Source organism: Zootoca vivipara, chromosome 1 (assembly GCF_963506605.1).
Source record: "Zootoca vivipara chromosome 1, rZooViv1.1, whole genome shotgun sequence".
Lineage (NCBI taxonomy): Eukaryota > Metazoa > Chordata > Lepidosauria > Squamata > Lacertidae > Zootoca > Zootoca vivipara.
The window spans coordinates 92,496,871-92,521,104 of NC_083276.1; the positions used below are offsets into that span (position 1 = coordinate 92,496,871).

The 24,234-nt window shown below is 41.0% G+C and overlaps 1 protein-coding gene across 9 annotated transcripts in view; it reads left to right on the forward strand.

The window, feature by feature from the left end:
- The window catches only part of KALRN (kalirin RhoGEF kinase), a 516,150-nt gene that overhangs the window by 475,133 nt on the left and 16,783 nt on the right, over window positions 1-24,234 (forward strand). For 6 of the 9 annotated variants that reach the window (XM_035129213.2, XM_035129243.2, XM_035129224.2 and 3 more), the window contains 14 exons: window positions 125-258; window positions 1,347-1,413; window positions 1,701-1,804; window positions 2,301-2,370; window positions 3,617-3,703; window positions 4,814-4,906; window positions 5,544-5,594; window positions 7,164-7,241; window positions 8,081-8,266; window positions 9,833-10,004; window positions 10,905-11,146; window positions 12,280-12,527; window positions 17,146-17,269; window positions 21,921-21,980. In XM_035129213.2, coding sequence (XP_034985104.1) covers window positions 125-258; window positions 1,347-1,413; window positions 1,701-1,804; window positions 2,301-2,370; window positions 3,617-3,703; window positions 4,814-4,906; window positions 5,544-5,594; window positions 7,164-7,241; window positions 8,081-8,266; window positions 9,833-10,004; window positions 10,905-11,146; window positions 12,280-12,527; window positions 17,146-17,269; window positions 21,921-21,980 — 1,716 coding nt within the window. Of the gene's footprint in view, window positions 1-124; window positions 259-1,346; window positions 1,414-1,700; window positions 1,805-2,300; window positions 2,371-3,616; window positions 3,704-4,813; window positions 4,907-5,543; window positions 5,595-7,163; window positions 7,242-8,080; window positions 8,267-9,832; window positions 10,005-10,904; window positions 11,147-12,279; window positions 17,287-21,920; window positions 21,981-24,234 lie in introns of those variants that run through there. The other 3 variants (XM_035129296.2, XM_035129288.2, XM_035129305.2) reach the window with 1 other exon arrangement.

The window sequence follows — 24,234 nt, forward strand, 5'->3', positions numbered from 1 at the left end:
CCGTCAGCCCACTTACTAATTATTGCAAATACAGGTCCCCTGAGGAAGTAGCTATAGGAATAGATATATAGCCAATCTGTTAAGATTTTATGTTGAATCCTTTGGCTTTTTTCTTATTTTTAAGTCATTAGAAGGAGGCTCCTATCGGGGTAGCTTAAAGGATTCCACTGGATGCTTGAATGAAAATGTGACGCCTTCAACTCCTCCTTCAAGAAACCTTGAAGAAGAACAAAAAGCCAAAGCTATGAGAGGCAGGATGTAAGTAAACTTTGGTTGTTATTTTTTTCAAGTAGGTATCCAAAAATTGTGTTTTTAATGTAGAAGAATGCCCCTTATACGTGACCTCAGAACCAGTGGATAAAGCCTATAGTGCTGAGGCTTTGGGCATTAGCCAGTAGGCTCCTTCAACAACTGACTTTGCTCTGATTCAGAAGAAGTTATGCTTAAACCACAGAACCAATTAAAGCTCTCCCTGGGACAGTTTTATAAACTAAGGTGATGGCATTCTTAAAACTAATTCCTCTGTTCTTAATATGTTATAGAGGTAACTCGCAGCTTACACTTGTAAACTTACATGATTGCAGCTTTGTGCAGTTGAGGGGGGAATAAATAAATGGAGAGGGCAGGAAATCCACCATTCCCCGCTCCCCATTTATTTAGTCCCCACCCACCACTGCCGCCACCGTACACAGCTGTGATTGCAGGCTTGCCAGGCTTTGGAAAGAAGGCTCAAGGGTTCTGGCAGTGTCCTAGAACCCTTGTGTGGCCTTCCTAGAACCAGTAAGCAGCCCTCCACTTTGAAGAGTCTCCTGGCTTTATGCATTTTGCGTTTATGCATGAACCTCTAGAACAGGCTTCCTCAAACTCTGCCCTCCAGATGTTTTTGGCCTACAACTCTCATAATCCGTAGCTAGCAGGACCAGTGATCAGGGATGGTGGGAATTGTAGTCTCAAAACATCTGGAGGGCTGAGTTTTAGGAAGCCAAACCCTCTTGTAAGATGCGAGTTAATTGTATATGTCTTCACCCACTATTTCCAATTGAGCAACCAGTGAAATTAATGTATGTAATGAGAGTTGAAAGAAGTTGGTTGCTTTGGTGGCTTTGAATCCTCTTGTACCACCATATAATTTTCTTTTTTTACAACACATGCCTTTGGTGTGGGAATTGCCTGTTTATAATCGACCTGAGCTGTCCTGATATTGCCCGACTCAGATGAGAGTCTACTTAATGAAAAGTCTACTGCAGTACTACTACTTAGTCTACTAGTGAAAATAGGTGCTGACCATGCATACCTGACATATATTTAACCTGGCCACTACAATATGCTCCTCTTCTGAATTTTAGGTTTGTTTTAAATGAACTTGTACAGACAGAGAAAGACTATGTCAAAGACTTAGGAATTGTGGTGGAGGTGAGTACAATCTAGATTGGGTATATATTCTTACTGTGGCTTCTCAAATTGAGTATTTTTCTAACATTATAATCTTCATGAACCAAAACCAGATAATTTTATCTGTAATCTGAGGGTATGGAAGAAATGTTTTAATGCTGTCTTTTTGCACTTCTTTAAGGGTTAATTGCTCCTTTCCATGGATATAGAATAAGTCTCATTTGAATATGATATGTACCTCTAAAATATAACAAAATCTGGAATTTGAAATTTTCTTTTTTAAATTTCTTTTTGAAATTTTGTTAAAGGGATTCATGAAAAGGATAGAAGAAAAGGGTGTTCCTGAAGACATGAAAGGGAAAGACAAGATTGTGTTTGGTAACATTCACCAGATCTATGACTGGCACAAAGAGTAAGTCTGCAGTCAGCTTTTAACTGACTATTGCTAAAATGCATAGGACATATCATATAAATAGACATTTTACTTGGTCTGAACTACTATACTACATCCCCTCACCCTCTGGGAGAAGTTCATTGTGAGTTAATGTTCTATAGCTAGTAGCAGCAATCGACATTTCATTCAGTGCCACAAGGTATGTGATTCTGCACATTTGTTATACCTCAAGAGATCTCTTGCAAGCTTCAAGCAAAAACTCTAGTGTCTAGTGCCATAGATATTAGTTGAATGAATATTATGACTTACAGGACACAGCACTGTTCTGGCCTCTTACTCTAGTATTGCCTCTTTGGCTTGGTAATTGCTGAAATTATTTTTCTATGCCTCCCATTATTTGTTAGTTGCACCCATGATGAGGCTCTGTAAAATCCTTCATTTAAAATCAAATGAACATATGTTATTGGAGAATCTCAGGGTTGCAAATTGGATAGCTGTGTATTTTTTATTGCAGTTTTTTTCTTGCTGAACTGGAAAAGTGCCTTCAAGAGCATGACCGTTTAGCACAGCTCTTCATCAAACATGTGAGTTTCATGCTAGTCCTTTTAAAAAACGGAAATAGCTCCTAAATGTGTCCCTGTTGTGCTGACTGGATATTTTAATTATTATTATATATATACACATACCAAATGAGGATAGGAATAATACCTGGATTTCCCTCAAGCCGTAAAATTGGATGTGTGAGTGGAGTATTTATTTTGCTTTTCCAGAATGAAACTAATTTTCCTTCAATATCCACAAAATTGTCTTAACTAAAGCCATAATTGTAATAATATTGTGTTTTACTTAATTCTGTTAAAACTTGGCTGGAAATGTACCCACCACCCCAAATGCTGCTTCAAATACTGTTTAGCTGCTTACTTCCTGGCTACAACCTTTGTATATTTGTACAGGATGTGTGTCTTCAAGAACAGAGCTAAACTAACACAGATGTATACCTCAGCAATTTCTAATAATACATTGCTTATTCAACAGTCTATGTTTTTTACACTTCAACTAGGATTATAGAACAAGTGCCTCCTTAGTAATAGCTTGATGGGCTTGGACCTGGATTAATATCCTATATCAATCATATACTTGCTGGCTGGCCTTGAGCATGTCCTCATCTTTTGGCTTGAGGAAGTAATAATAGTGTAGGGCCATTTGACACAGGAGCCCATGAACTATCTCTTTGTATACTGAGGATTCTGGTTGACTGTACCACCTATTTGCTTTTATAGTTGTTACAGTCAGTGATCCAATGAGCTCTGTTCCTGTCCTCTCAGCAGCAAGACTACAGCAGTGCCTAGCTGCTTCAGAAAGCTATCCAGAGCGATATGGAAGTTGCAGCAAAATGAAAACAGCAGTGGCATGTGTGGCATGTTTCCTGACAAGCAATCATGCAGTCTTACCCTTCTTGAACAAGATGAATTGCCTGAATCTGATGTCCAAATGGGGCGACCCACTCACACATTTTCTTTGGGAGGAAGGAGGGGGCTTGTGCTTCTCTACCACATAGATACTTTTGAAAGCCTGCAGGTTTAGGAACTGGACTTTAATTTTTATCTTGCTTTCCTCATTCTTTTTCCGAAAGTTGGTGTCTGTACACAATCCTTTGATCAGGTGATAGTAGACAGTAAAATTAAAACAAGGTAAATAAATACTCCCTAAGACCGTCTGGGCTGTGGCTGACAAGAATAATTAAATTTGCTTTCTGTCACTGTCCATGCAGTGGTAAAAGCTTTAATCTGGGCTTTGACTAAGAAAACTATGCAAATTTTGCTTTTACAGGAGAGGCGATTACACATGTATGTGGTGTACTGTCAAAACAAACCAAAATCTGAATATATAGTAGCGGAATGTGGTGCATATTTTGAGGTAAGGTTTGGCCCTCATTCCTTATTCATGTTGCAGCTTAAAATACACCTGACAGGATCTCTTCTCCCCTCTCATATTTGCATACACATTCCTACAGCTGTGTCAGCAAGCTTATCCCATTTGGATTATTGGCTTTCCCCTTTTCTATCTTTGCTTTCCAAGTAAATTCTGTCTTATATTTAACAGTGTGTTCTTTCTCTTTTGCCCCACCTGATTCCCTGTGCATTTGTTGCAGGTAGGACCAGGCAGGTTGTGGGGGGCTGTCTTACTTACCTGTGGTATCAAATTTTTTGTTTGGTAAAGCATATTTATGCAAATAGTAAGGGGTAAAGCAAGCTCTACACCTGCCACTTAGAGTCAAAGTTAGCTCTGAAAGAAAACAGGTGGAATAGATACAGATGAAAAGTTACACCATAATTAAATTAGTTCATCTTTAAAGTGCAAAAATACTCTTTATCAGAAAGTTTTGTCATTTACCTCATTGTTTTAACAGATGTATAGATGATTGGCAGATATTGTAGCAGGTGTGAGGAACTGAGGGTGGGTGGGTGTCCTTGCACATACACATACAAATATGGAGAATTATACCAGAAGTTAAAGGAAGAGAGCAACCCCTCCATACTTTATGGTTCCTAAACCATTTTATGAAAGGATTCCATTTATGTCTGTCTCAAGGTCTAGAAACTGCCTCAAATATTAAATTTAAAAATTCTGACAAATTCTTCTTAAAATCCTTTTTTTAAAAAAAGCAACGTTTCATGCTTGATACACTCACTTTAGCCTCCTTTTCTACCCACGCACCCACTCAACAAGAAGAGTAAAGGAAAATTATATACATCTGTACAATACTAATCTTAATTGTTACTGGCCTATTGTAGTAACATTTGGACTAGTCTAACTGTTCAATTTGGAAAGATGGGCTAGTCAACATGTCATAGATGACTATAATCTCAGGGAATTGACAGAAGGCACATGTTACAAACTTTTTCTAAAACTAAGTAAGGCATAGTGTGGTCAGTACTTGGATGGGACCCCTTGAGTTTCCTTGGAAGAAAGACAAGATATAAATAAGTGTATTTTTGTTGATATTACCTACTTTTTATTTTCTAGGAGGTGCAACAAGAAATAAACCAGCGGCTAACTCTCAGTGACTTCTTAATAAAGCCCATTCAAAGAATAACCAAGTACCAGCTACTACTCAAGGTGAAATATACCAGGGAAATGTTGTGTCTAGGGAAAAGGTTATCCACATACCTGTATACTGATAATGGCAAAAAACAACAACCCCAATTGCTATAGCAGGCTAAACCACAATGCTCCCTGGAGGTGTACAAGGGCATCTGTATGTATTCCGTAGCTTTACTTGTTTGTTTTCCCCCATACTGCATCAAAGCTATTGCAGTGCAGGGGGCATGCACTGTGAAGGCAGGGTTGAGAGTGGATGGGGAGTTTTCCAGGTGCCCTATAGAGACCATTTAAAGTTGAAAGGTACGGTTTGCGTGTTCAGCATTCAAAAAGCCTTCAGATTCAATCGTGCATAACAAAATTACTGTAGATCACAATAAAATTTGTAAATGCATACATTTTGTTTCAGTCTTGTGTTCTATTTGCTCATCAGTTAGGACCTTTATGTCTATAAATGGGTGGCACTTTTAAACTGCAGCACAAACTCACCTAAAGTTAGTGTCTCATGTTTCTTTGTTCCTTTACATCTCGGGAGGGTTTGGAACCTTGCCATGCAAAATCATTTCCACAAGTAAGCAAGTATGCTTTCAAAGAGGAAAGTATCAATATATATTCTTGTTAATTATTTTAAAGAGGATGTTTTTCATTCCTGTAGGATTTTCTAAAATACAGTGAAAAAGCTGGGCTGGAATGTTCAGAGACAGAGGTATGGACTTTTATCTGCTGTCTTTTCTCTTTTGTATTATTTTTAATGTGTTCATGTTGCGAGCTGGCTTGGATGTTTGTATATTAACAGAAAGTCAAGATACCCAAAAAGTATATATTTTCAAAGAGTGATTTTGATATGGTGAAACCAGTATCAAGGAGAAAAGGATTTTTAAAATTGTTTACTCCCCACCCCCACTGCCTTTACATGCTTGCTTTTTATGCTGTATTCATTTTCAGTAATGTTTAATGTAAAATGTCAACTAGGGCTAAAATTAGTGAATGAAAACCTAGCCTTATGAGCAGCAAATTGAATATCCTTACTTTACACTTCCCTTCCCCTCTTCCTTTGGTCATCAAGGATAGTTGCAATTGACACAAGGTGACATTTGATATGATGCATTAATTAAAAACAAGTTACAAATTGGGAAGACATAAGTTTGGATACCAGCATAGAACTTGCAAAAGGTCTTTCAGTAGACCAAGATGTTGCTTGAGCCTCACTTCCATCAGTCCCAGGCAACGTCGCCCCCTCCAGGAGTTGTAATCCAACCACTGGAGGGGACTGTGTTGGCTAGCTGTGCACCAAACAGTATTTGTTCAGATAATTTTATTGAAGTCCCTTTCAAGCATTCTCCTCATGCTCATCTTTGTGTTGAATGGAGCTATACCTGCTCCCCCTTCCTGCCATCAGTTTAGGGGGCGGGGAGCTGAAGTGGGGAGCTTTCTCTTCATGCATAGGTTCACTCTGTCCCATACTGCAGTGGTTGCTGATAATTTTGGATCAGTGGGCACATTTTGAATTTTGAGAGAGTGCACCATGGGGGCATGGCATAACACAAAATTAGACAATACTGTACAGTCAGGTGGAGCTTTTCCCTCATTCACAGGTCTTGAACAGGAGTTCAAAATCCTTTTCCTATGTTCAAAACCAACCCTTCTGTAGCCCCACTTAAAGGCAGGCTGTGGAGCTAACGGCTTCATCAGGGCTTGCATTTGGTAAAGTGGGGCTTGCTGATAGTTAATGGTCTCTAGATGGTTTGAGGCAAAGGCAGCTTCATATGACTGGCTTGGAAGGTAGTAGGGGAATTCAATTCCTGCCCCACCTGTGGTTGGCTTCACTGAACCACTTTCACACCACAGCCGAAACAAGGCAGGCTGTTCTTGTTCTGGTCACTTTGGGCATTTCTTGTGTACAGCAGGCATCTACATGGGTGAGGATTGTGGTCAGTCTTTGGTGGCAATAATTGTGCTTGCTAGAATTATTTTGTAGGTGGATTTTTGGGTCACACTGTAGGTGTGATGAGAAGCCGTATTTGAAGTTCCACTGTATAGCTGCTTTAGTAATTGGTTATACTGTCCTGCAAAATAAGCATTGACCCCCTTGCTTGAGCATTCTTGAGCTATTTGCTCCACTGACATCTTTCTACAAGATACCCACTTTCAGACTCTGGCCTGTGTACCATGGATACATGGTCAATACATGGTTTGCCCTACCTTGAGTAGGGTAGCACACTAGATGCCCTTTCATTCCTTCCCGTTCTGATTATGTGTTGCCTCTCTCTAATAGAAAGCTGTGGAGCTGATGTGCCTTGTTCCTAAACGCTGCAATGACATGATGAACCTGGGTCGTCTTCAGGGCTTTGAGGTAGAAGTCAATACTGTATTTTTGAATGTGGATGTAATAGTACAATTGTTGGAACTAATAGCTGTGTCTCATTGGAACTTTCTTCCATAAAATTGTGGTTATGATATGCTTAAACTTTCTGCTTTGATTCTTACACAGGAAGGAAGTTTCGTTTGTACACTTGTGGGCAGGAGTGTGCTCTCACACATGTGCATATATATACACACACAGCTGTTTAATCATTTCCTTTGGCACCTGTAATCACATAGCAAGCAGTTTCTTATGCCTGGTGCCTTTTACCTTTGCTGCTGTTGTTGGAGGCATCACTGTGACTCTCAGTCCAGTGAAACCTTGAAGCTTCTATGTAGTGTGTTGAAGTTGTTGTAGCCTATAGATAATTTCCCTGTTACTCCTGATTCTCCACTGTGGGATTGCTTATATTTTGAGTAACACTTCAGGCATCTGCTTCAGAGTCACCAATGTGGAAATCTTACATATGGCAGGGCAATTGGACTGAATCCCTTATCACACATACAATACAGTATGGTGTGGGAAATATGCACATATACCTGTGTGTTCGCATGCCAAATTCCTGTATTCCTTCGGGGGGGTTTGATGCAGGAGGTTTGCAAGGGTCAGATATATGGGTGGGCATGCATATGTTGTACATAATTCCATATTCATGTTAGGGTATTGGGTGCATGAACCTGGTAGCGGGTTTTGAGCATAAATGGCTAAACATCATGAATCATTTCGCACACATGAGCAAATCCAGACCATGTGATAACATGCTGGCCATGATTGGGTGCCTTTCCTCTTTCTATACCATCTGTGTTTAACTTAACATTTATTTAACTTAGGGCAAACTGGCAGCCCAAGGGAAGTTGCTACAGCAGGATACATTCTATGTAACAGAGCAGGATTCTGGAGGTCTCTCTCGGCCAAAAGAACGCAGAGTTTTCCTCTTTGAGCAAATTGTCATCTTTAGTGAACTTCTGAGGAAAGGCTCTCTAACACCTGGGTACCTGTTTAAGCGAAGCATAAAGGTAAGTTGTGGTTGTGCTTCCTTGAGTCATTTGGAAACTCCACTGCAGTGCATTTTTCCTTTTCTTGGTTTGCTGCACACTAGATAGCAAAGTTGGTGGTGTGAAAAGGTCCTTCTGCTTTAGTGCAGGAGGTTTAAAGAAGATGGTCATTAGGCCCTTTTCCAGTCCTACAGTTCTATCATGTCATTCTCTGACTTGCAGCCATGGTATGGTATATATATATAATCTATTTTAATATTCTATTCTATTATTCTGTGACATGTGTGTGTGCACGCAGACTGAGTGAGTGATTAAATAAAACTGCTAGGATAGCATAGGGTTAGGATAATGAGCATGAAAATAACATCACATCTAATTAGAGCTGAAGTGTCTAAACCAGTGTTGGAGAACCCTAGGCCTAGGGGCCAAATGCAGCCCCTTGGCCCCTCGGTACGCTCACTTGGCCATACCCCATACCCAAGCTACACTCTCTCGCAGACAGCCTCAGCAGTCTCCTTCACTGCTTTTGCCTAGATGAAATGTATTGTTGACCTACAAAAACACCTCTTGCTTGCCTTGATGGGTGGGTGTTGTGTGTGTGCTTCTGAATTCTGCATGGCTCAGATATAGCCTACTGTACAAAGGTAGAAGTTGCATCCATTGCCCCACACATTTTCATCTGCCCTACTGGCATCTGACCCCTAGAAGGTTGCCCATGAAGGAAAGAGACATTCAGGACTGAAAAGGATTCCCAACCCCTGCTCTAATTCAGCAAAAAACTTCAGTCAGCAGATGATAAACCTTCGTACACTTGCATTGTAAAGGGACCCCTGACCGTTAGGTCCAGTCACGGATGACTCTGGGGTTGCGGCGCTCATCTTGCTTTACTGGCTTTACTTTGGTCACGTGGCCAAGCATGACTAAGCCACTTCTGGCAAACCAGAGCAGTGCACGGAAATGCTGTTTACCTTCCCGCCAGAGCGGTACCTATTTATCTACTTGCACTTTGAGGTGCTTTCGAACTGCTAGGTTGGCAGGAGCAGGGACCAAGCAATGGGAGCTCACCCCGTCACGGGGATTCGAACAGCCAACCTTATGATCGGCAAGCCCGAGGCTCAGTGGTTTAGACCACAGCACGACCCGCCTCCCCAACACTTCCATTGTATGCCTGGGCAAATAGCATTATTCTTTCCCTCTTAGAGGCTGTTCTGTTGATGCTTGTGTTTTTGGCAATATGACTGAAAGCATTTTCTGTTTTGGAGGGCATCTCATGTAGAGCAATTTGCTTCCACCCACCCATAATTATTAGCATTGCTAACCATTAAAGAAAGCCAGTAACTCAGAGATAATTGAACTGTTCTTGAAGCTGTTCTGTTCTGTTCAGCACAGAAGCTGAAGAACAAAGCTGAGAGCCAAGTATTCTCTTCCAGAGAGTTGCTCCTCTGGAGAAGTGAACCTTCTGTGGTTGCTGCTCTTCATTTGGACAGTGGTGGCAGGGCCATCTTTCAATTGAGCTGCTACATAGTTCACCTGAATTCGCTTGCTTCCCCCTTGAATGAGCATTGAGCTTTCTCTGGTTGCTTGCAGATGACATACCTAATCCTTGAGGATAATGTGGACAATGATCCCTGCAAATTCGCACTCATGAGTCGGGAAACGTCAGAAAGGCTCATTTTGCAGGCAGCCAATCCTGAAATCCAGCAAGCTTGGGTGGAGGATATCAATCAAGTGTTGGACACACAGAGGGACTTCTTAAATGGTAGGCATTTTTATCTCTGTCCTTGATTATAGAAAACCCAAGTGCTTTCTGACTGTTCTGGGCAGAACCTTATTCCTACCTAGATTGCTGTTGCAGGCCGCCTCCATAACTGTCATGCACACTGACTTTCGATATCTTCCTTTTAAATGGAGCATGACTGGAGGCAGATAAATTTTGTGATAAGGATGAAAATCTAGGGTGAAAATCTTTTTCTTTTAGGAAGTCTAGCAGTGGAGTTCAGGGTGGGGTGTGTTGGATTGTACCATTGTCTCCCAGATCACCCCATCCAGATACTTACTGCCACTCTCAAATAACTCTATAAATGGTTAAGTCCTACTTCACACAGTATGTAGTTTCAACTATGGACTCCTGCTTAGAACAGATATAGCCCACAGGTTCCCCATCCATATTATATTTGCATATAGTAAGGGATTTTTTTCCTGTTCTTAAGCCAAAATTTTGCAGAAGCTGCCTTTGCCTCTCTTCTTTACCAATTTCATCTTAAATAAAATAATGATTAGTAAACTTTTAGGACTAGCTGCTATTTAGTATCAACCACCAGAGCAACAAATTATGAAAGCAGGAGGGGCATCACTGAGCAGACACTGTTCATTGTTGCTGTTATTGAGAGGCTGGAAGTGGGGAGTATTATTATGAGCTCCAAGCAGGCCTGATCTGCACCATTGGGTTTTTACAGTCCTATTAAGTCAGCACTTGTGAAAGTGCTTCCCTCACTCTTCCTGAAGAGAAACTTTCAGTGCTTCCAAGCTATGTAGGTGAATGGTTTGTATTTTCCCAGGCTACTTTTTTGAAACAAGCTAAACATGGCATCCCTTGCATTAGGCAAACATGGTGTCGCAAATGGGCAGGTCTGTACTAACTCCTAGTGTTCTACTCTAGCACTACAGTCTCCTATAGAGTACCAGCGCAAAGAAAACAGTAGTTCTGCTGTAATGAGACCCCAAACCAGCAGGGTACCTCAGCCCATCACCAGACCCTATTCCTCAGGTCCAGTAGGGTCGGATAAACCTTTGAAGGCTACAATGCGTAACCCATCTCTTCCACCTCTGAAAATATCTACCTCCAATGGCAGCACAGGGCATGAGCAGCACCAGCCTGGGGACAAATATGAATTAATCAAGGTATGTATGTATTTTCACCCCTCTTTTTTTATACTGAAATTGCCATCATTTCAAATTTGGCCTGTTACTGATCCTGGTTGGTGGATGTGAGTACTTGAACCAGTGAGTCAATATATAGGTGGTAACTGCTGATCAAAAAAATGAAATGGTCTTCAGCTTTCAGACAGCAAAGTCAGTGTTAAGCCTGTTCTGAGTGTTAGGAAAGGGCTCAAGAATTTGCATGGTGCAATTTTTCAAAAAAGCTGAAAGCAAATTCGACAGAGGGAAACACAAGTGCATCTCTAGCCTTGAGATCACTGCCACATGTGCTGGTGGCTATTAGTTGTAATTGTTTTAAAGAACCACAACAATCTTAAGACAAATTCTTGGGGAATGGTCCCCACTGATGGCTGAATGGGAAGTCCATGTTCAGAGGAAGTAGATAACAGCAAGAAAGTGGAATTGCCTTCATTCCTTCTTGCAGACTTCTCAGCAACAACTGGCATAAGTGAAACATAGGAATCTGTGGTATACCAAGTCAGACTGTTAGTCTGCCTAGCTCAGTATTGTCTACACTGACTGGCAGGGTTTCAGGCCTAACTCTCTCCCAGCCCTACCTGGAGATGAGTTGAACCAGGGAGCTTCTGCACACAAAGTTCTTCTTGCTTCTTATTTTTCTTTATATCAGCTGCAGTACTTCCATTACGTGACCAGGGTTTCACTTTGCATTCCAAAACCGATGTAACTTGATGCATTTATTTAACTAATGTTCTTTCTTGCCCCCCCCCATCTCCCAGATTAGGAAAATAATTGGTTTTCAAAAATCTCCTATGAAATTAGTTGACAACTGTTATGTCCCAAGCTTATGTGTAGGTTTTGTTCACAAGCAGGCTATTAAAAAGAGCTACTGCTTATAGTGACAATGAGTATGCATTTGTAAATTTACACCAACAGATCTGTAGTCTGTCAATTGCACAGCATCACATGGAAGGAAACAGTACAGTTGCCTAGGCAACATACTGCTGTGCACACTGAGATGTATTGTAAACTCTTAGTACACTTAAATGTGTTGCCCAGGAGATGCTGATAAAAAAAAACCTTAGCATTGCACCCGAGCTATCTTGTCACTGTTGCTTTCTGTGTCTCTTCTTCAGAATGACTTAGGTGGGTGCAATGGGACCTCTTCTATGGTGGTCATCAAAGATTACTATGCACTGAAGGAGAATGAAATCTGTGTCAACCAGGGTGAGGTGGTCCAAGTACTTGCCATTAACCAGCAGAACATGTTCCTTGTGTACCAGCCTGCCAATGACCATTCACCAGCAGCAGAAGGATGGATCCCAGGGAATATATTGGCTCCCCTCACTAAATCAACTACAGATAATAGCGATGGAGGCATAAAGTAAGTGCTGTGTTGGATTCCATGGGAGCAGTATGTGGATTTTTGAGGAAAAATAAAACCCAAATCTTAGGATTTTCCTGCCTTTTTTTAAAAATCTACAGTGCCATTGGAACAAACTTTGCTTGGTAACACAACATGGGGTATCCATGTTGGCATAGTTGGGCTTTTGTTGGAATTTTGTTCTCTCCCTGCTCTGCCCCCATAGTTTGTAAAGAATTGAAATCCATAGACAGTTTAAAGGGCATGGTTTCCCCCCCCCATCCTTTCCTAAATATGGACCTGATTTGACTGGACTTCTATTTATCTTGTGTTTTAAATTGCTTATAATATATATAAATAAATATAAATATATATATATATATATTGGTTATAATGATATAGAGCAAAGAAAAACACCACCCACATACATCAGGCCTTGTATTGGATTGAGACCCACTTCTCAAGGAATAGAGATTTGATGTTGTCAATGGCAATTTCTTGTACAGATTGTAACTTTTTTATTTTGAAAGTTTCTTTTTTCTGTTCACATAATATTTTGTAAAAATAATTTGGTTTGAGAAATCCCCTTTGGAGTACATTCCTGTAAAAAGTATTTTGCACTATTTAAAGAAACCCATATTTGAAGTCAGGTTGTGCAATATTATGGATAGTCGCAATGTTCATCATTGTACCTGTAATGTAACTAATAATTTTAAATGTACTATTTTAAATATGTAAAATAAATTTTCACCATGAGCATGTTTTGATGAGGTTAAAAAGGACCAGTTTTTGACCCTCTTTAAGTTCTTATTTTTCTTACAATGTTTTGTTGCTTATTTAACAAATGTGTGAATACTATTTCACCTTTTTTTGAAATTTGTCGGTTTGAAATGACTAAATAATGCAAGAAAATGTTTTTGATATTAAATACTGAAGGTACAATCCTTTTTGTAAAACCAGTTGATTTTTTTTTAATCTTCAGTTGTCAAAAATTGATTCAGCATTGGTTATCTTGCACAGATTCCTTGGAGTACAGTTGTTGAAGGGAGCTCTCCAATGGACTTTTAAGTACTGAAGATTAGGTGTGTTGACTCATTAGATTTAATGTATGCTGCAGCAAATGAATAAGGCCCAGTGCAGTGGCGGAGGAAGCCGCTCGGGCACCCGGAGCGGCAAACATGACGTGTACCCGGGGGCAGGGCATCGCTACATAGCAGCACCGTACATAGTGACGCAGCACAAGCGCACCGGGATCCTCTGCTCGCGGCGGCATGATGGCTGCTCATGCCGCCGCCATGGGGTGCTGCCTTGTTACCCCCGGAGACATGGCACTGGGAGCGCACCGCCCCCACTGCCCCCCCCCCGTTGCGACACCACTGGCCCAGTGCAGGCACAATCTTAAGAGAGAGGGAATAGCCCACATGAAGATTTCCACACAAAGACTTTTTTCTTATTAGCCTTAAAGGTAAAAGTAAAAGACCTCTGACAGTTAAATCCAGTCGCGAACAACTCTGGGGTTACAGCGCTCATCTCGCTTTACTGGCCGAGGGAGCCGATGTTTGTCCGCAGACAGTTTTTCCAGGTTATGTGGCCAGCATGACTAAGCCATTTCTGGCAAAACCAGAGCATCACACGAAACACTGTTTTCCTTCCCACCGGAGTGGTACCTATTTATCTACTTGCACTTTGACGTGCTTTCGAACTGCTAGGTTGGCAGGAGCTGAGACCAAGCAATGGAAGCTCACCCTGTCGCGGGGATTTGAACCGCCGACCTTCCGATCAGCAAGTCCTAGGCTCAGTGGTTTAGACCACAGCGCCACCCGTGCCCCCTTATTAGCCTTAGCCATGATTTATTGTTGCATCTGCATAGATGCTAATCATGTTTAGCCATAAGTCTGATTTCTAACCAGGATTTGAAGCAAGACTGCAAATATTTGCTAAGCTGCTTCGCATTAACCATGGTTAGAATTGGTGCGTCCTGGGTGTAGTGCTCAACTATGGCGAAAACCAACAAGACAAGAGGTGAATTTGCACCAAAGAGGGGAGAAAGAATGTTAGCTCACAGCACACCTCCTGCTTTCTTGTCAATGCTTAATATGGTTATGTCTGCACTGGGCCTAATAATTTATAGTCTTTACAAAGTTATCATAGAATTGTAGAGTTGGAAGGGACTAGGAAGGTCATCTAGTCCAATCCCCTGCAGAGCAGGAATCTTTTGCCCAATGTGGGGATTGAACCCGCGACCTTGAGATTAAGAGTCTTGTGCTCTATCAACTGAGCTATGTCCTGATCATCATTCATCCAGGTGATGTCAAGGCCTGAGGAAATGGGGAGTAACAGAAGTTTCTTAATGGAACTCACATGCTGGTTTTGTCATGCGTTTGTGTGATTGGCCTTGCTCAGGGTACCTCCCATATTAGGAACAGCCCAGGGGGCATATTCACAAAATTCAGAGAGATGTGGGAGCAGATATTTTCATGGCAAGGGGAATTGTCATGTGGGCTGGGACTTAGGTTTTTGACCATGACTTTTCATGCACAAAACTGGTATGCTACAGGAAGACCTATGATACAGCAAACATTGCACCGAAATAAAGCACAATGACTTGCTGGGTGGGAAAAACATGAACAATATATGCATAAATACATAACAGTACACAGAGAGAAGGCCTATGTATCTCATGGGTTTCACACTACTATAGAATATCACTGCAAATGCTGAGAATTTGTTTCAAAGCCTTTTATGTTCTCAAAATTACTTCAAGCTGACTTGAATGCATAGGGGGAAATGGGAATTTTTCTTCTACTCCTCTCCAACATTAAAAGTTTGGCCTTTTATTCAGAAAAAAAGTAAATCTATATCAATCTTACTTCACTAGTTTTATGTTCCTTAATAATGTTCCCATTCTTTCCCATTTACTTCTCATGCTTCTATGGATATTATGCCCAAGTATAATCTTGGAGAAATCTGCCCCCCTGAGCTCTGCAAACCAAATCCCTGTTCATGCCTGCAGTACACACATTCACTGAATGTTTGGGTGGAGGAGTGAAACCACAGGTCATCAGGAGCCCCTTTCACACCTTCTGCTAAATATACTTGAGTATGAAGCTATATTTCCCCCACTTGTTCAGTGAGTATGCATGTGGAGGTTGTGAACAGGACTGGTACAGTACAATATCACATGGTTAGTTGATATTGATATCCATTGCATGCTCCCAGACAATATTGCCTATGAGACTTCTCTTGTAACACTAGCATATATCACAGTTCATAAACTATGGTTGACCACAATTTGATATAAACCAGTTTAGTCTTGTGATGGTGTGGCTTACTTGCTCTAAGCCTTGGTTTTTGTTATGCTTTTTAATATTACACTGCAGCCAAGTAATCTGGTGTACAATACTATAAGCACAAAAGCATTTCAGTATTGGAACGAAGTGTTGTTTTGTGAGAAAATTCATAAATGTTCATTCATTTCCCAGTTTGCATGCAACTTTTTGGGTAGCTCTACACACCATTTTTCACCACAGTAAAAAAAGGCGAATGTCATACATGTGTGCACACATCCAGAACCTCTTGCTCAATTGGGAATCCCAGATATATGTACATGAATGTTTAAAAGATGTATGTGCGGATGCCCACCCTTCACATATTTTCCGCAGGAAACACTGGTGTTACAGCAGTGTTTTCCTGTGGCAGTTATGAAGTGCAGACCTGCCCTTTCTTGTAAGGTATGTTGTTACGTCTTCATAGCTGGGATCAGAGTCTAGACTTGCAGCATACATGCATACATACATACATACATACCAACCCAAGACAAATACAGCAGACAACTGGGCCATGGTTCTAGCTGTTTTGCTCTGTTTTTGAAAAGCAAGTTCTCACTAGGAGGGGGGATTCTCTGTTATAAAGTGACATGCAGTGGCGATCCAGTTAATGACTAAATAGTTTTCAGTATTGTTATTTGCTTTGATACATACGCTTTCCTGTTTCTGCTTCCCCATCCTAAAGAAAACATTTTGTGGCAAAGGTAGGATATGTGTTGGGACACAAAATGGGAATATAGAAACTTCATTTTCTGTTCCTTAGAGCAGAAAGACAAGCATTGCTACACTTAAGCAAAGAAGTTCCTGTTCCTTCAACATGGCTGTGTTTTATCAACTCAGCTGTACTATGATGTTTATCTCCTCTATCTAATAAAGTGGTTATTATCTAACTTCTGATGTTTGGGAGCTGGCACCGAACTATGGAATATACAAATGCTTTGCATTGCTCTGTAAGATATGCACAAAGACTTGATTTCTTTGATTTTTGCAATATTTTCACTTTAACTGGAAGAATTTACTTTGCCAACCCTTGCAGGTTATGAATAAGAAGTATGCTGTTATCTGCGGACCTGCAGCTATCTTACAGAAAATATCTTTTTTCAATTAGCAAGAATAAACAAAACATTTGTTCTATACTAGTTTGAAAACCTGACTTGAATGTTTGCACCCAACTAGGCATATTGCAAGTGGCTTCTCCCTTCTTAAGGGGGGGGCTGCAGGTATCAAGAACATGCGTGCTGATTGCTTTTCCACATCCCTTCCTCTTCCTACTAAGATACGCCATTTGATTGGTGCATTTTTTGGTACAACAGGAAGTCATGTTCATGGCATACCCTGCGCATGAGAAAGCGGGCAGAAAAGGAAAGCAGTGGCAAAACTGAAGCCAATGGCCTACGTAAACCCAAGGATATTCTGGGCAACAAAGTCTCTGTTAAAGTGAGTAAGGCCATCAGAAGCTGTGCGCTGCCTCCTGCTTCTCATCCTCACTCCCCCTGCAACATCCTCTATATGGACAGGGGGTGACATCTGGCTTTTTACTTTGTTTTGTTTTTCCCTTTTTGCTTTTTATATTTAATTTGTTTTACTTTTCGGTAGTAGTAGACATTTTGGCCGGATTTTGCATGCAAGATACAACACAGCTTTTTTCCCTCCTCACCACTGGCATCCAAAATGTAAGTAAATAGTTTCTGTGTGTGTGTGTGTGTGTGTGTGTTTGTTTGTGTGTGGTATTTAACTTCAAAAGTTTAATGCAACCATCAAAAGTGTACGCGCAGTTAAGATGTGCAGTTGAAGACCAAGTAGAGTCAAGCAAAATTTTCCCTTGGAGGGACCAAAAATCATGGCAGCCCAAACAAGGCAAGACTTGGCTATTAATAGATGAGGAACAATCTGCAACAAATGATCCATGAGCAGCAAAATGCCTTCAGGGGTTGGTAAGCAATGACAGTGCAGAACAGGCAACCTCTGTCAAAATGACCTGCTAGAAGTTTTGGTGGAGCTGTTTCATCCTTCTAGGGCTGCTTAGACACTGCCTAACACTGCTGTTTTTAAACTAGTTTAGCGGTTGCTGCGTTTCCAATACTACAGAGATTAATTTGTATGTTATAGATTTATCATGACTAAGACTGTTCATATTGAAGACTTCTATGATGCATTCAACAAATTCCTAGAAATTAAATTCCTAGAAATTAGGGATGAGGAAGAAAAACTGCACCTTTCCCCCCACCCAGTTCTGTAAGGGCAATGTTTACTTACTGCTCTGGTTCTTTCATGTGGCTTCTGACATCTTCTCCTGGAATTGTGCCTGCTGTATAGGAACAACCCAAATAACTTCCAGCTCTTCTGGCTAATCATTCCCCACCCCCCAAAAAAAGTGATTAGGAATATCCAGTTGTAATAATGAGTCATTTAGTTGGGAACTGTGATGCCTAGGGAGTGAGGGGACACCACTCTGAGTATTGTCTCTTTTTATTTGTTTTATTTAACAATATTTCTAGACTGCTTAAGCAAAAAAGAAAATTTCTAAGAAGTTTACATAAGACGGTCATAAATCCCACTTACGCCTGTTAGTCCTCAAAGTCATCGTGAGAATCACATCACTGGTTGTCATTTTCTAGCTGATTTGGCAAGGAGTATCCAGGGAATTTTTTGTCCACCATGGAATTGAATTCCACTCCCCGAAACCCAATTTCAATGCTTTTCCTCTTAATAGGCATAACTTACTGGAGACGGTGGAAGACACACAAGTCATGCAGTTGGCACAAAATTCCTGCCCTCCATAAACATGATCTGAAGAAATCTCAGTGCAATTTTTATAAAAGTGCCAGGAATGTTTGTGGAAGTGAAGCAGGAGTTTTGTAAGTGGCCCAACAGAGATGTATGTGCATTTTGCTTGCAGTGACACATTTTTTGAAAATTTCCATGAAGAAGTGGGGCATGGAATTAATTGTGAAATGCCAGCTTTACCTTCTCGCCCACCACTACACCATTGTTTTATGGGGTTGACATAACAGCTTTATGCCAAGCAACCTTCTCATGGGCAAAGGCTGCAAAATGTTCATGTAGCAAATTCATTGTGAGATCTGCAATGTAGTTTCATGAAACTCTTGGGGATGAAATGTGCAAGGCAACTATGATAAGCTTGCAACCCTTAATGAATATAACAGCATATGACAAAAAGGTCCACCCCAAACCACCTTGATCTGTGATGAGGCAGTCTGATCTGTGACTTCCAGCAGAATGACAAACTGCTAGCCTTAGTGATGACCTGAGTTGTTGCACAGTAAACATTGCCAATTCACCCTTTGCCACCCTAGACTAGTGTCTCCCAACCTTTTTCCAATTGTGGCCCCCTAGGCACTAGCTGTGGTGTGATCAGTTGTTGTGGATCACCCTCATAATATTGTGGGCTCTTCTGTCACTAACTTCCAACAACTATTTTGATCAGGCTCTTAAGCCTCAGTCCATCAAAGCACTTGGTCTCTAATGAACTACTGAATTCCGTGGGGCTCAGGAAATCAGAAAGTTGTTTGTGGTTTTTTTCCAAATATGGTGAGGAGCCAGCCACTTTTTTCATGTCCTTAGGCTGTTCCAGATCCCTGCTGATGCCACTCAGCCAGCATTTGTCAGGGCTACTAATACACTGTCATTTTTATTTGTAAGGTTTTTCTCAAGTTTTCATTCTGGTTGTGTGATTTGTCACATACAGTGTTTGGATAATATGGAAGAGTGCCTAAACCTAGAATCCACCCCAGGTCCTTCCTGCTCCCTTTAGAACTTTATCAAATGGACTAAGTCTACATTCTGTGACTCATGCGATAGAAAATCTTCAGGCAAATAATTTGGTTTCCATTCAAATTAATGGTGTTTCTGGAATACCAATGACCATACAGAAGTGTTTTTGTTGAATTGGGGTTTAAATTGAACTAACTGTGGTGTTGGCAGTATAAAATATGCATGCATTCTAACAACAATGTTTGCATTTTTGTGTTAATATGCTTGTGTTTGTCCGTGTCTATACAGCAGTGCTAACTTCAATGAGCCTGCTTGATGCCTTCATCTGCTTACCCTAGCTGATGTAAAGGAAGATAGGGCTCATATAACTTTAACAGATGCATACGAGCTGCAATTCTAGCAGGTGCAGCTTTTTCCCACTTCTGCCACGACCAGCTGCACCTGCTAAAATTCTTCTGTATAGCTGCTATATTTATTTAAAACTTTTCATAGCATTCTTTACTCATAAAAATTTCAGGGCATTGCACCATCAAGATAGACATAAAATGCAACAATAAAATCAGAATAGAGAGAGGCTTCATTCTTAAAACATGCACAAGATTAAATGCCAGGCTGAACAATAATATTTCAGCCTGGTGCCATCAATGTGGGCACCAGGCTAAGTCTCTATAACAAGATTACTCCATAGAGGGTATGCCAGTACCAAGAAGGTCCTTAATCACACACAGGTTGCAGTGAGAATTGGTGCTCCTTCAGGTTTGGGGGTCTTAAGATGTGTAGGGGTTTAAAAGTAAATACCAGCATATTTAATGTGGTGAATAGATCGCCACACACACGTAGACATCTGGCCATACTACCCAAAACTCTGACAGCTATATTCTGCATCTATACCAATCAAAACTTCCAAGTTGTCTTCAAGGGCACATGTAATGCAAGTTAGTAATGAAGCCAGGATGTTTCCAGAACAGGAATCATCTTGACCAGACTATTTAAGAAACAAAATAAAAAAATTCCTTCCAGTAGCACCTTAGAGACCAGCTAAGTTTGTCATTGCTATGAGCTTTTGTGTGTATGCACACTTATTCAGATACACTAAAACAGAAGTCCCCAGACCCTTATATATACTGAGAGGGTGGGGAGGGATATTAATTAGAAGGGTGGTGGGAATGGGTGATTGGCTGATAGGTGTGGTAAACCTGTAACCCTAACCCTGTAACTAAACTATTTAAGGTATATGAGCCTGGTTCTCTTTAAAAAGTGATATTTTTCTCTTGGTGCCAGTTTGGCATGGTAGAAATTAAACACACCTGTCACCTTGTTCTAGCTAAGGTTTGATACTACTCTTTTGATCAGGAATTGCATTATTGCATCCTTCCCTTCCACAGTCACTACAGGGCAGGCAGGGTGATCCACTTATATCTGCTTGCGGATTATCCTACAAAAGAATGGAAAACTTTGCTGTGGCAGCAGGGTGATCTCCCACATCCACCACTCAGAAGTGTGCCTGCAGTGCCTGTTATGTGGTGATGCATACCATCAAACGAGTAATTTGATCTATCAGCAGTGATAAGACCAATAAGCAGTTGGGATAGGATGCCTGGACTGAGTCTGACCACACACACCTCAAATCAATAGGCAATTGGTATTGTAAGGAGCGGTGCAGGAGGGGGTATCTTTGAGTGCAGCCGTAAGTGGGCTACCTTCTGCTGTGCTCTAATGTTTCTTTGGATTTGGGCCAAGGAGCACAAAAAAAAGAAACAAAGAAAATGCCGTTTGGATTTTTAAGGTGGGTGCTTAAATTTAAAATTATGTACTTGCACAGATTGCATTTATGTTTAAGCTGACTGAAGTATATGGATCATGTACATTTTTAAAGGATTGACATTTGATAGGCTGAATGGTCAAACACCTGAAAATGTATTTTAAAAAAATCCAAGGAGATTGAACTCTTTTGGCTCCACCTGACAATTTATTTCAACTTGAGTTCATTGGGAGGATATAGATCTCAGCACTAGAACAGAATGTTAAGAGTTTGGTGAATGCTCTCCATGTTGTGGATGTTTTAAAGGCCTTGCAAAATGGGGGGTGGGAGTGGGCTGGTATAGCAGAGGTAGTTCCTCATACTCCTGCTTCCATTAAACCCTTTGATTTTTTTTCCCCTTGAATGATTTCAAGATTACTACACCTTTTTTCTTCTTTTCCTGCTTGCCACTTAGTGCCTCTTTGTTTGGAAAGCATGTTAGTTGCACAGTGCACATTGCTAAGTTGCTCTCACCTGCTTCTGCTGATCTTGTGCCACTTAATCTCTATCCCCATTGTAACTTTGTTCTCTTTCCTCCATGCTGCCAAAAAGGAGACAAACAGTTCAGAGGAGTCAGAATGTGATGACCTTGATCCCAACACTAGCATGGAGGTAGACAATAACCCTTTTGCACCTTCCCCTCCCCCCCACCTTGCACCTTTTTCTATCCCCCCCCCACACACACACACCAGAATTTCTGCATGTGTAGTGGAATGCACTTGGGGCTGACTGTACTGATAGGCAGAATGCCATCTCAGATAGCAGATCTAGGGCGGTGTTAAAGGGCAACAAACTATCACTGATCTAATTTGTTTAAAACCTTTTAACTGCCCTTTATACAGTGGTACCTCTACTTACGAATTTAATCGTTCAGAATGCACATTCATAAGTCGAAAAAAATGTAAGTCGAATCCCATAGGAATGCATTGGGAGAAAAAATTCGTAAGTAGAAACAACCCTATCTAAACCGCATCCAAGATGGCGGACGGAGCTCCATTCGTAAGTAGAAACATTCGTAAGTAGAGTTATTCGTAAGTAGAGGTACCACTGTATTCTGCACATGAGGTGTCAGATTGGCTTGGGCTAATCCTTACTGTACTATACTGTAAATGTGTGTCTTGTATGCACCAGTGTGTTTTGGACTGCCTACAATGCTGGTTTTCCATTCCTTGGAGAAGAGTATACTGTACATGAAAATAAAAAAAACCAACACCTACCATTGGCGATCACTTGAATATGCCCTTAATCATTACTGATGAGAAATTGCCGTGCTTTGACCGATATTAGCAACTGTCCATGGTCAGCTGCTGTCCATTGGTACTACTGAAGTGCATTTACCAGTAAGATCTGGGCAATTTCAGATTCCATTTATTACAAGGTGGGGAACCTGTGGTCCTCCAGCTGTTAGATCTGCAACTCCCATCAGCTCCACCCAGCATGGCTAATGGTCAGGGATGATGGAAGTTGTAGTCTGACAAGAGTTGAAGAACCATTGGTGCCCCATCCCTGGTTGCAGTGAAACATGCCTTGCAGACTTCAGCTGTAAGACAAACTTGATACAACAAATAAAAAAATGTCCAGTAGCACATTAGAGACCAACTAATACAGCAAGATACAACAAGGCAGTGAATTCCTACCTTCCAACTTCCTTCTTTTATTTGCTTTTGGCTAAACAGTGCTATGTTGATACCACTGTACTTGCTGTGCCTTTGTAATTATAGTTTATTTTCAAATTCTTTTAATAGAATATCCATTGTTGGCCTCACTGCTTTGTTTATATGAACACAAAACCTAGGGACAAAGGAAGAGGAAGCCCAGAAGAAAATGAGATACAGCAATATTTTTGTATGGAAGGAGTCAGGGACAAGGTCTCGTAATCTAAAAGGCCAGCAACACTGGGCCTTACACAGGCTCATTTCATGTGCTCCCCCATATATTATGTTATTGTCATGAAAAAGGAGCATATCCCTTTCTCCTCGTGACAGTTTATGAAACGTTTGTCCCTCTGCGAAGGCGGCCTTCTGCCATCTGCCTTGCCCTAGCAATGGTACTCTGTCAACATGCAAAATGTTACAGTGCTGTTTTGAACTCCCAAGCAAGTTGGCTACTTATCCATTGACAGAAGAAGACACAGATGTATGTGCTAATTTATGTATGTGCTAATTTATATGTATCTGTGCAAATATAGGGCAGTATAGAAATATAATAAATAAAAATAGAGACAGTTACTGTGATTTAAATAGAAATTTAATCCATCTCATCATAGTGTGGAAGACTTTGGCCAAGTGATCTATATGCCTTCTCAATTTGCTGTCCAGATATTCACTGTTGATGGATAACTTCATGGGCCCTGATGGGGCTTCATGGGCCACTTGGGGCTTTTTATCTTGAAACTGGACTTCAAGTAGAGGCCTGTCCTCTGTAAAGTACGGTAGGACACGTTGCCACCCAGCTCCCAAAGTAGACTTGCAGTATCCCAGTGCTTCAGTTTGTTCTGTAATACTCCATTCATCTGGTTTACCATGTCGTGTCCAGTAATCCTGCCTAATACTTACAGTGTCAAGCCATCTTCCAAGCAGCTGGCTTCGACCGCTCACAGTTCCACACTCTCCCTGCTTTGACTGATTAGTAAAAGGCTTCATCCATCCATCTTTGTTTGTTCTTCCTCAGTTCCTTCTCATGAAAGGTGTGTATATATAGCAAAGGCACACACTTACCTCTGTCTGTCTGCTAGTCATTAATTAGACTCCAAAGCAGAATCTTGAGGCAGACTCTTTGGGTAGGTTAAGAACAAAATTGTTACTATATACCTCTTCCCTTCTCTAAGCTTGTCCTTAATAGGTTCCCTCTGCTTTTCACAACACAA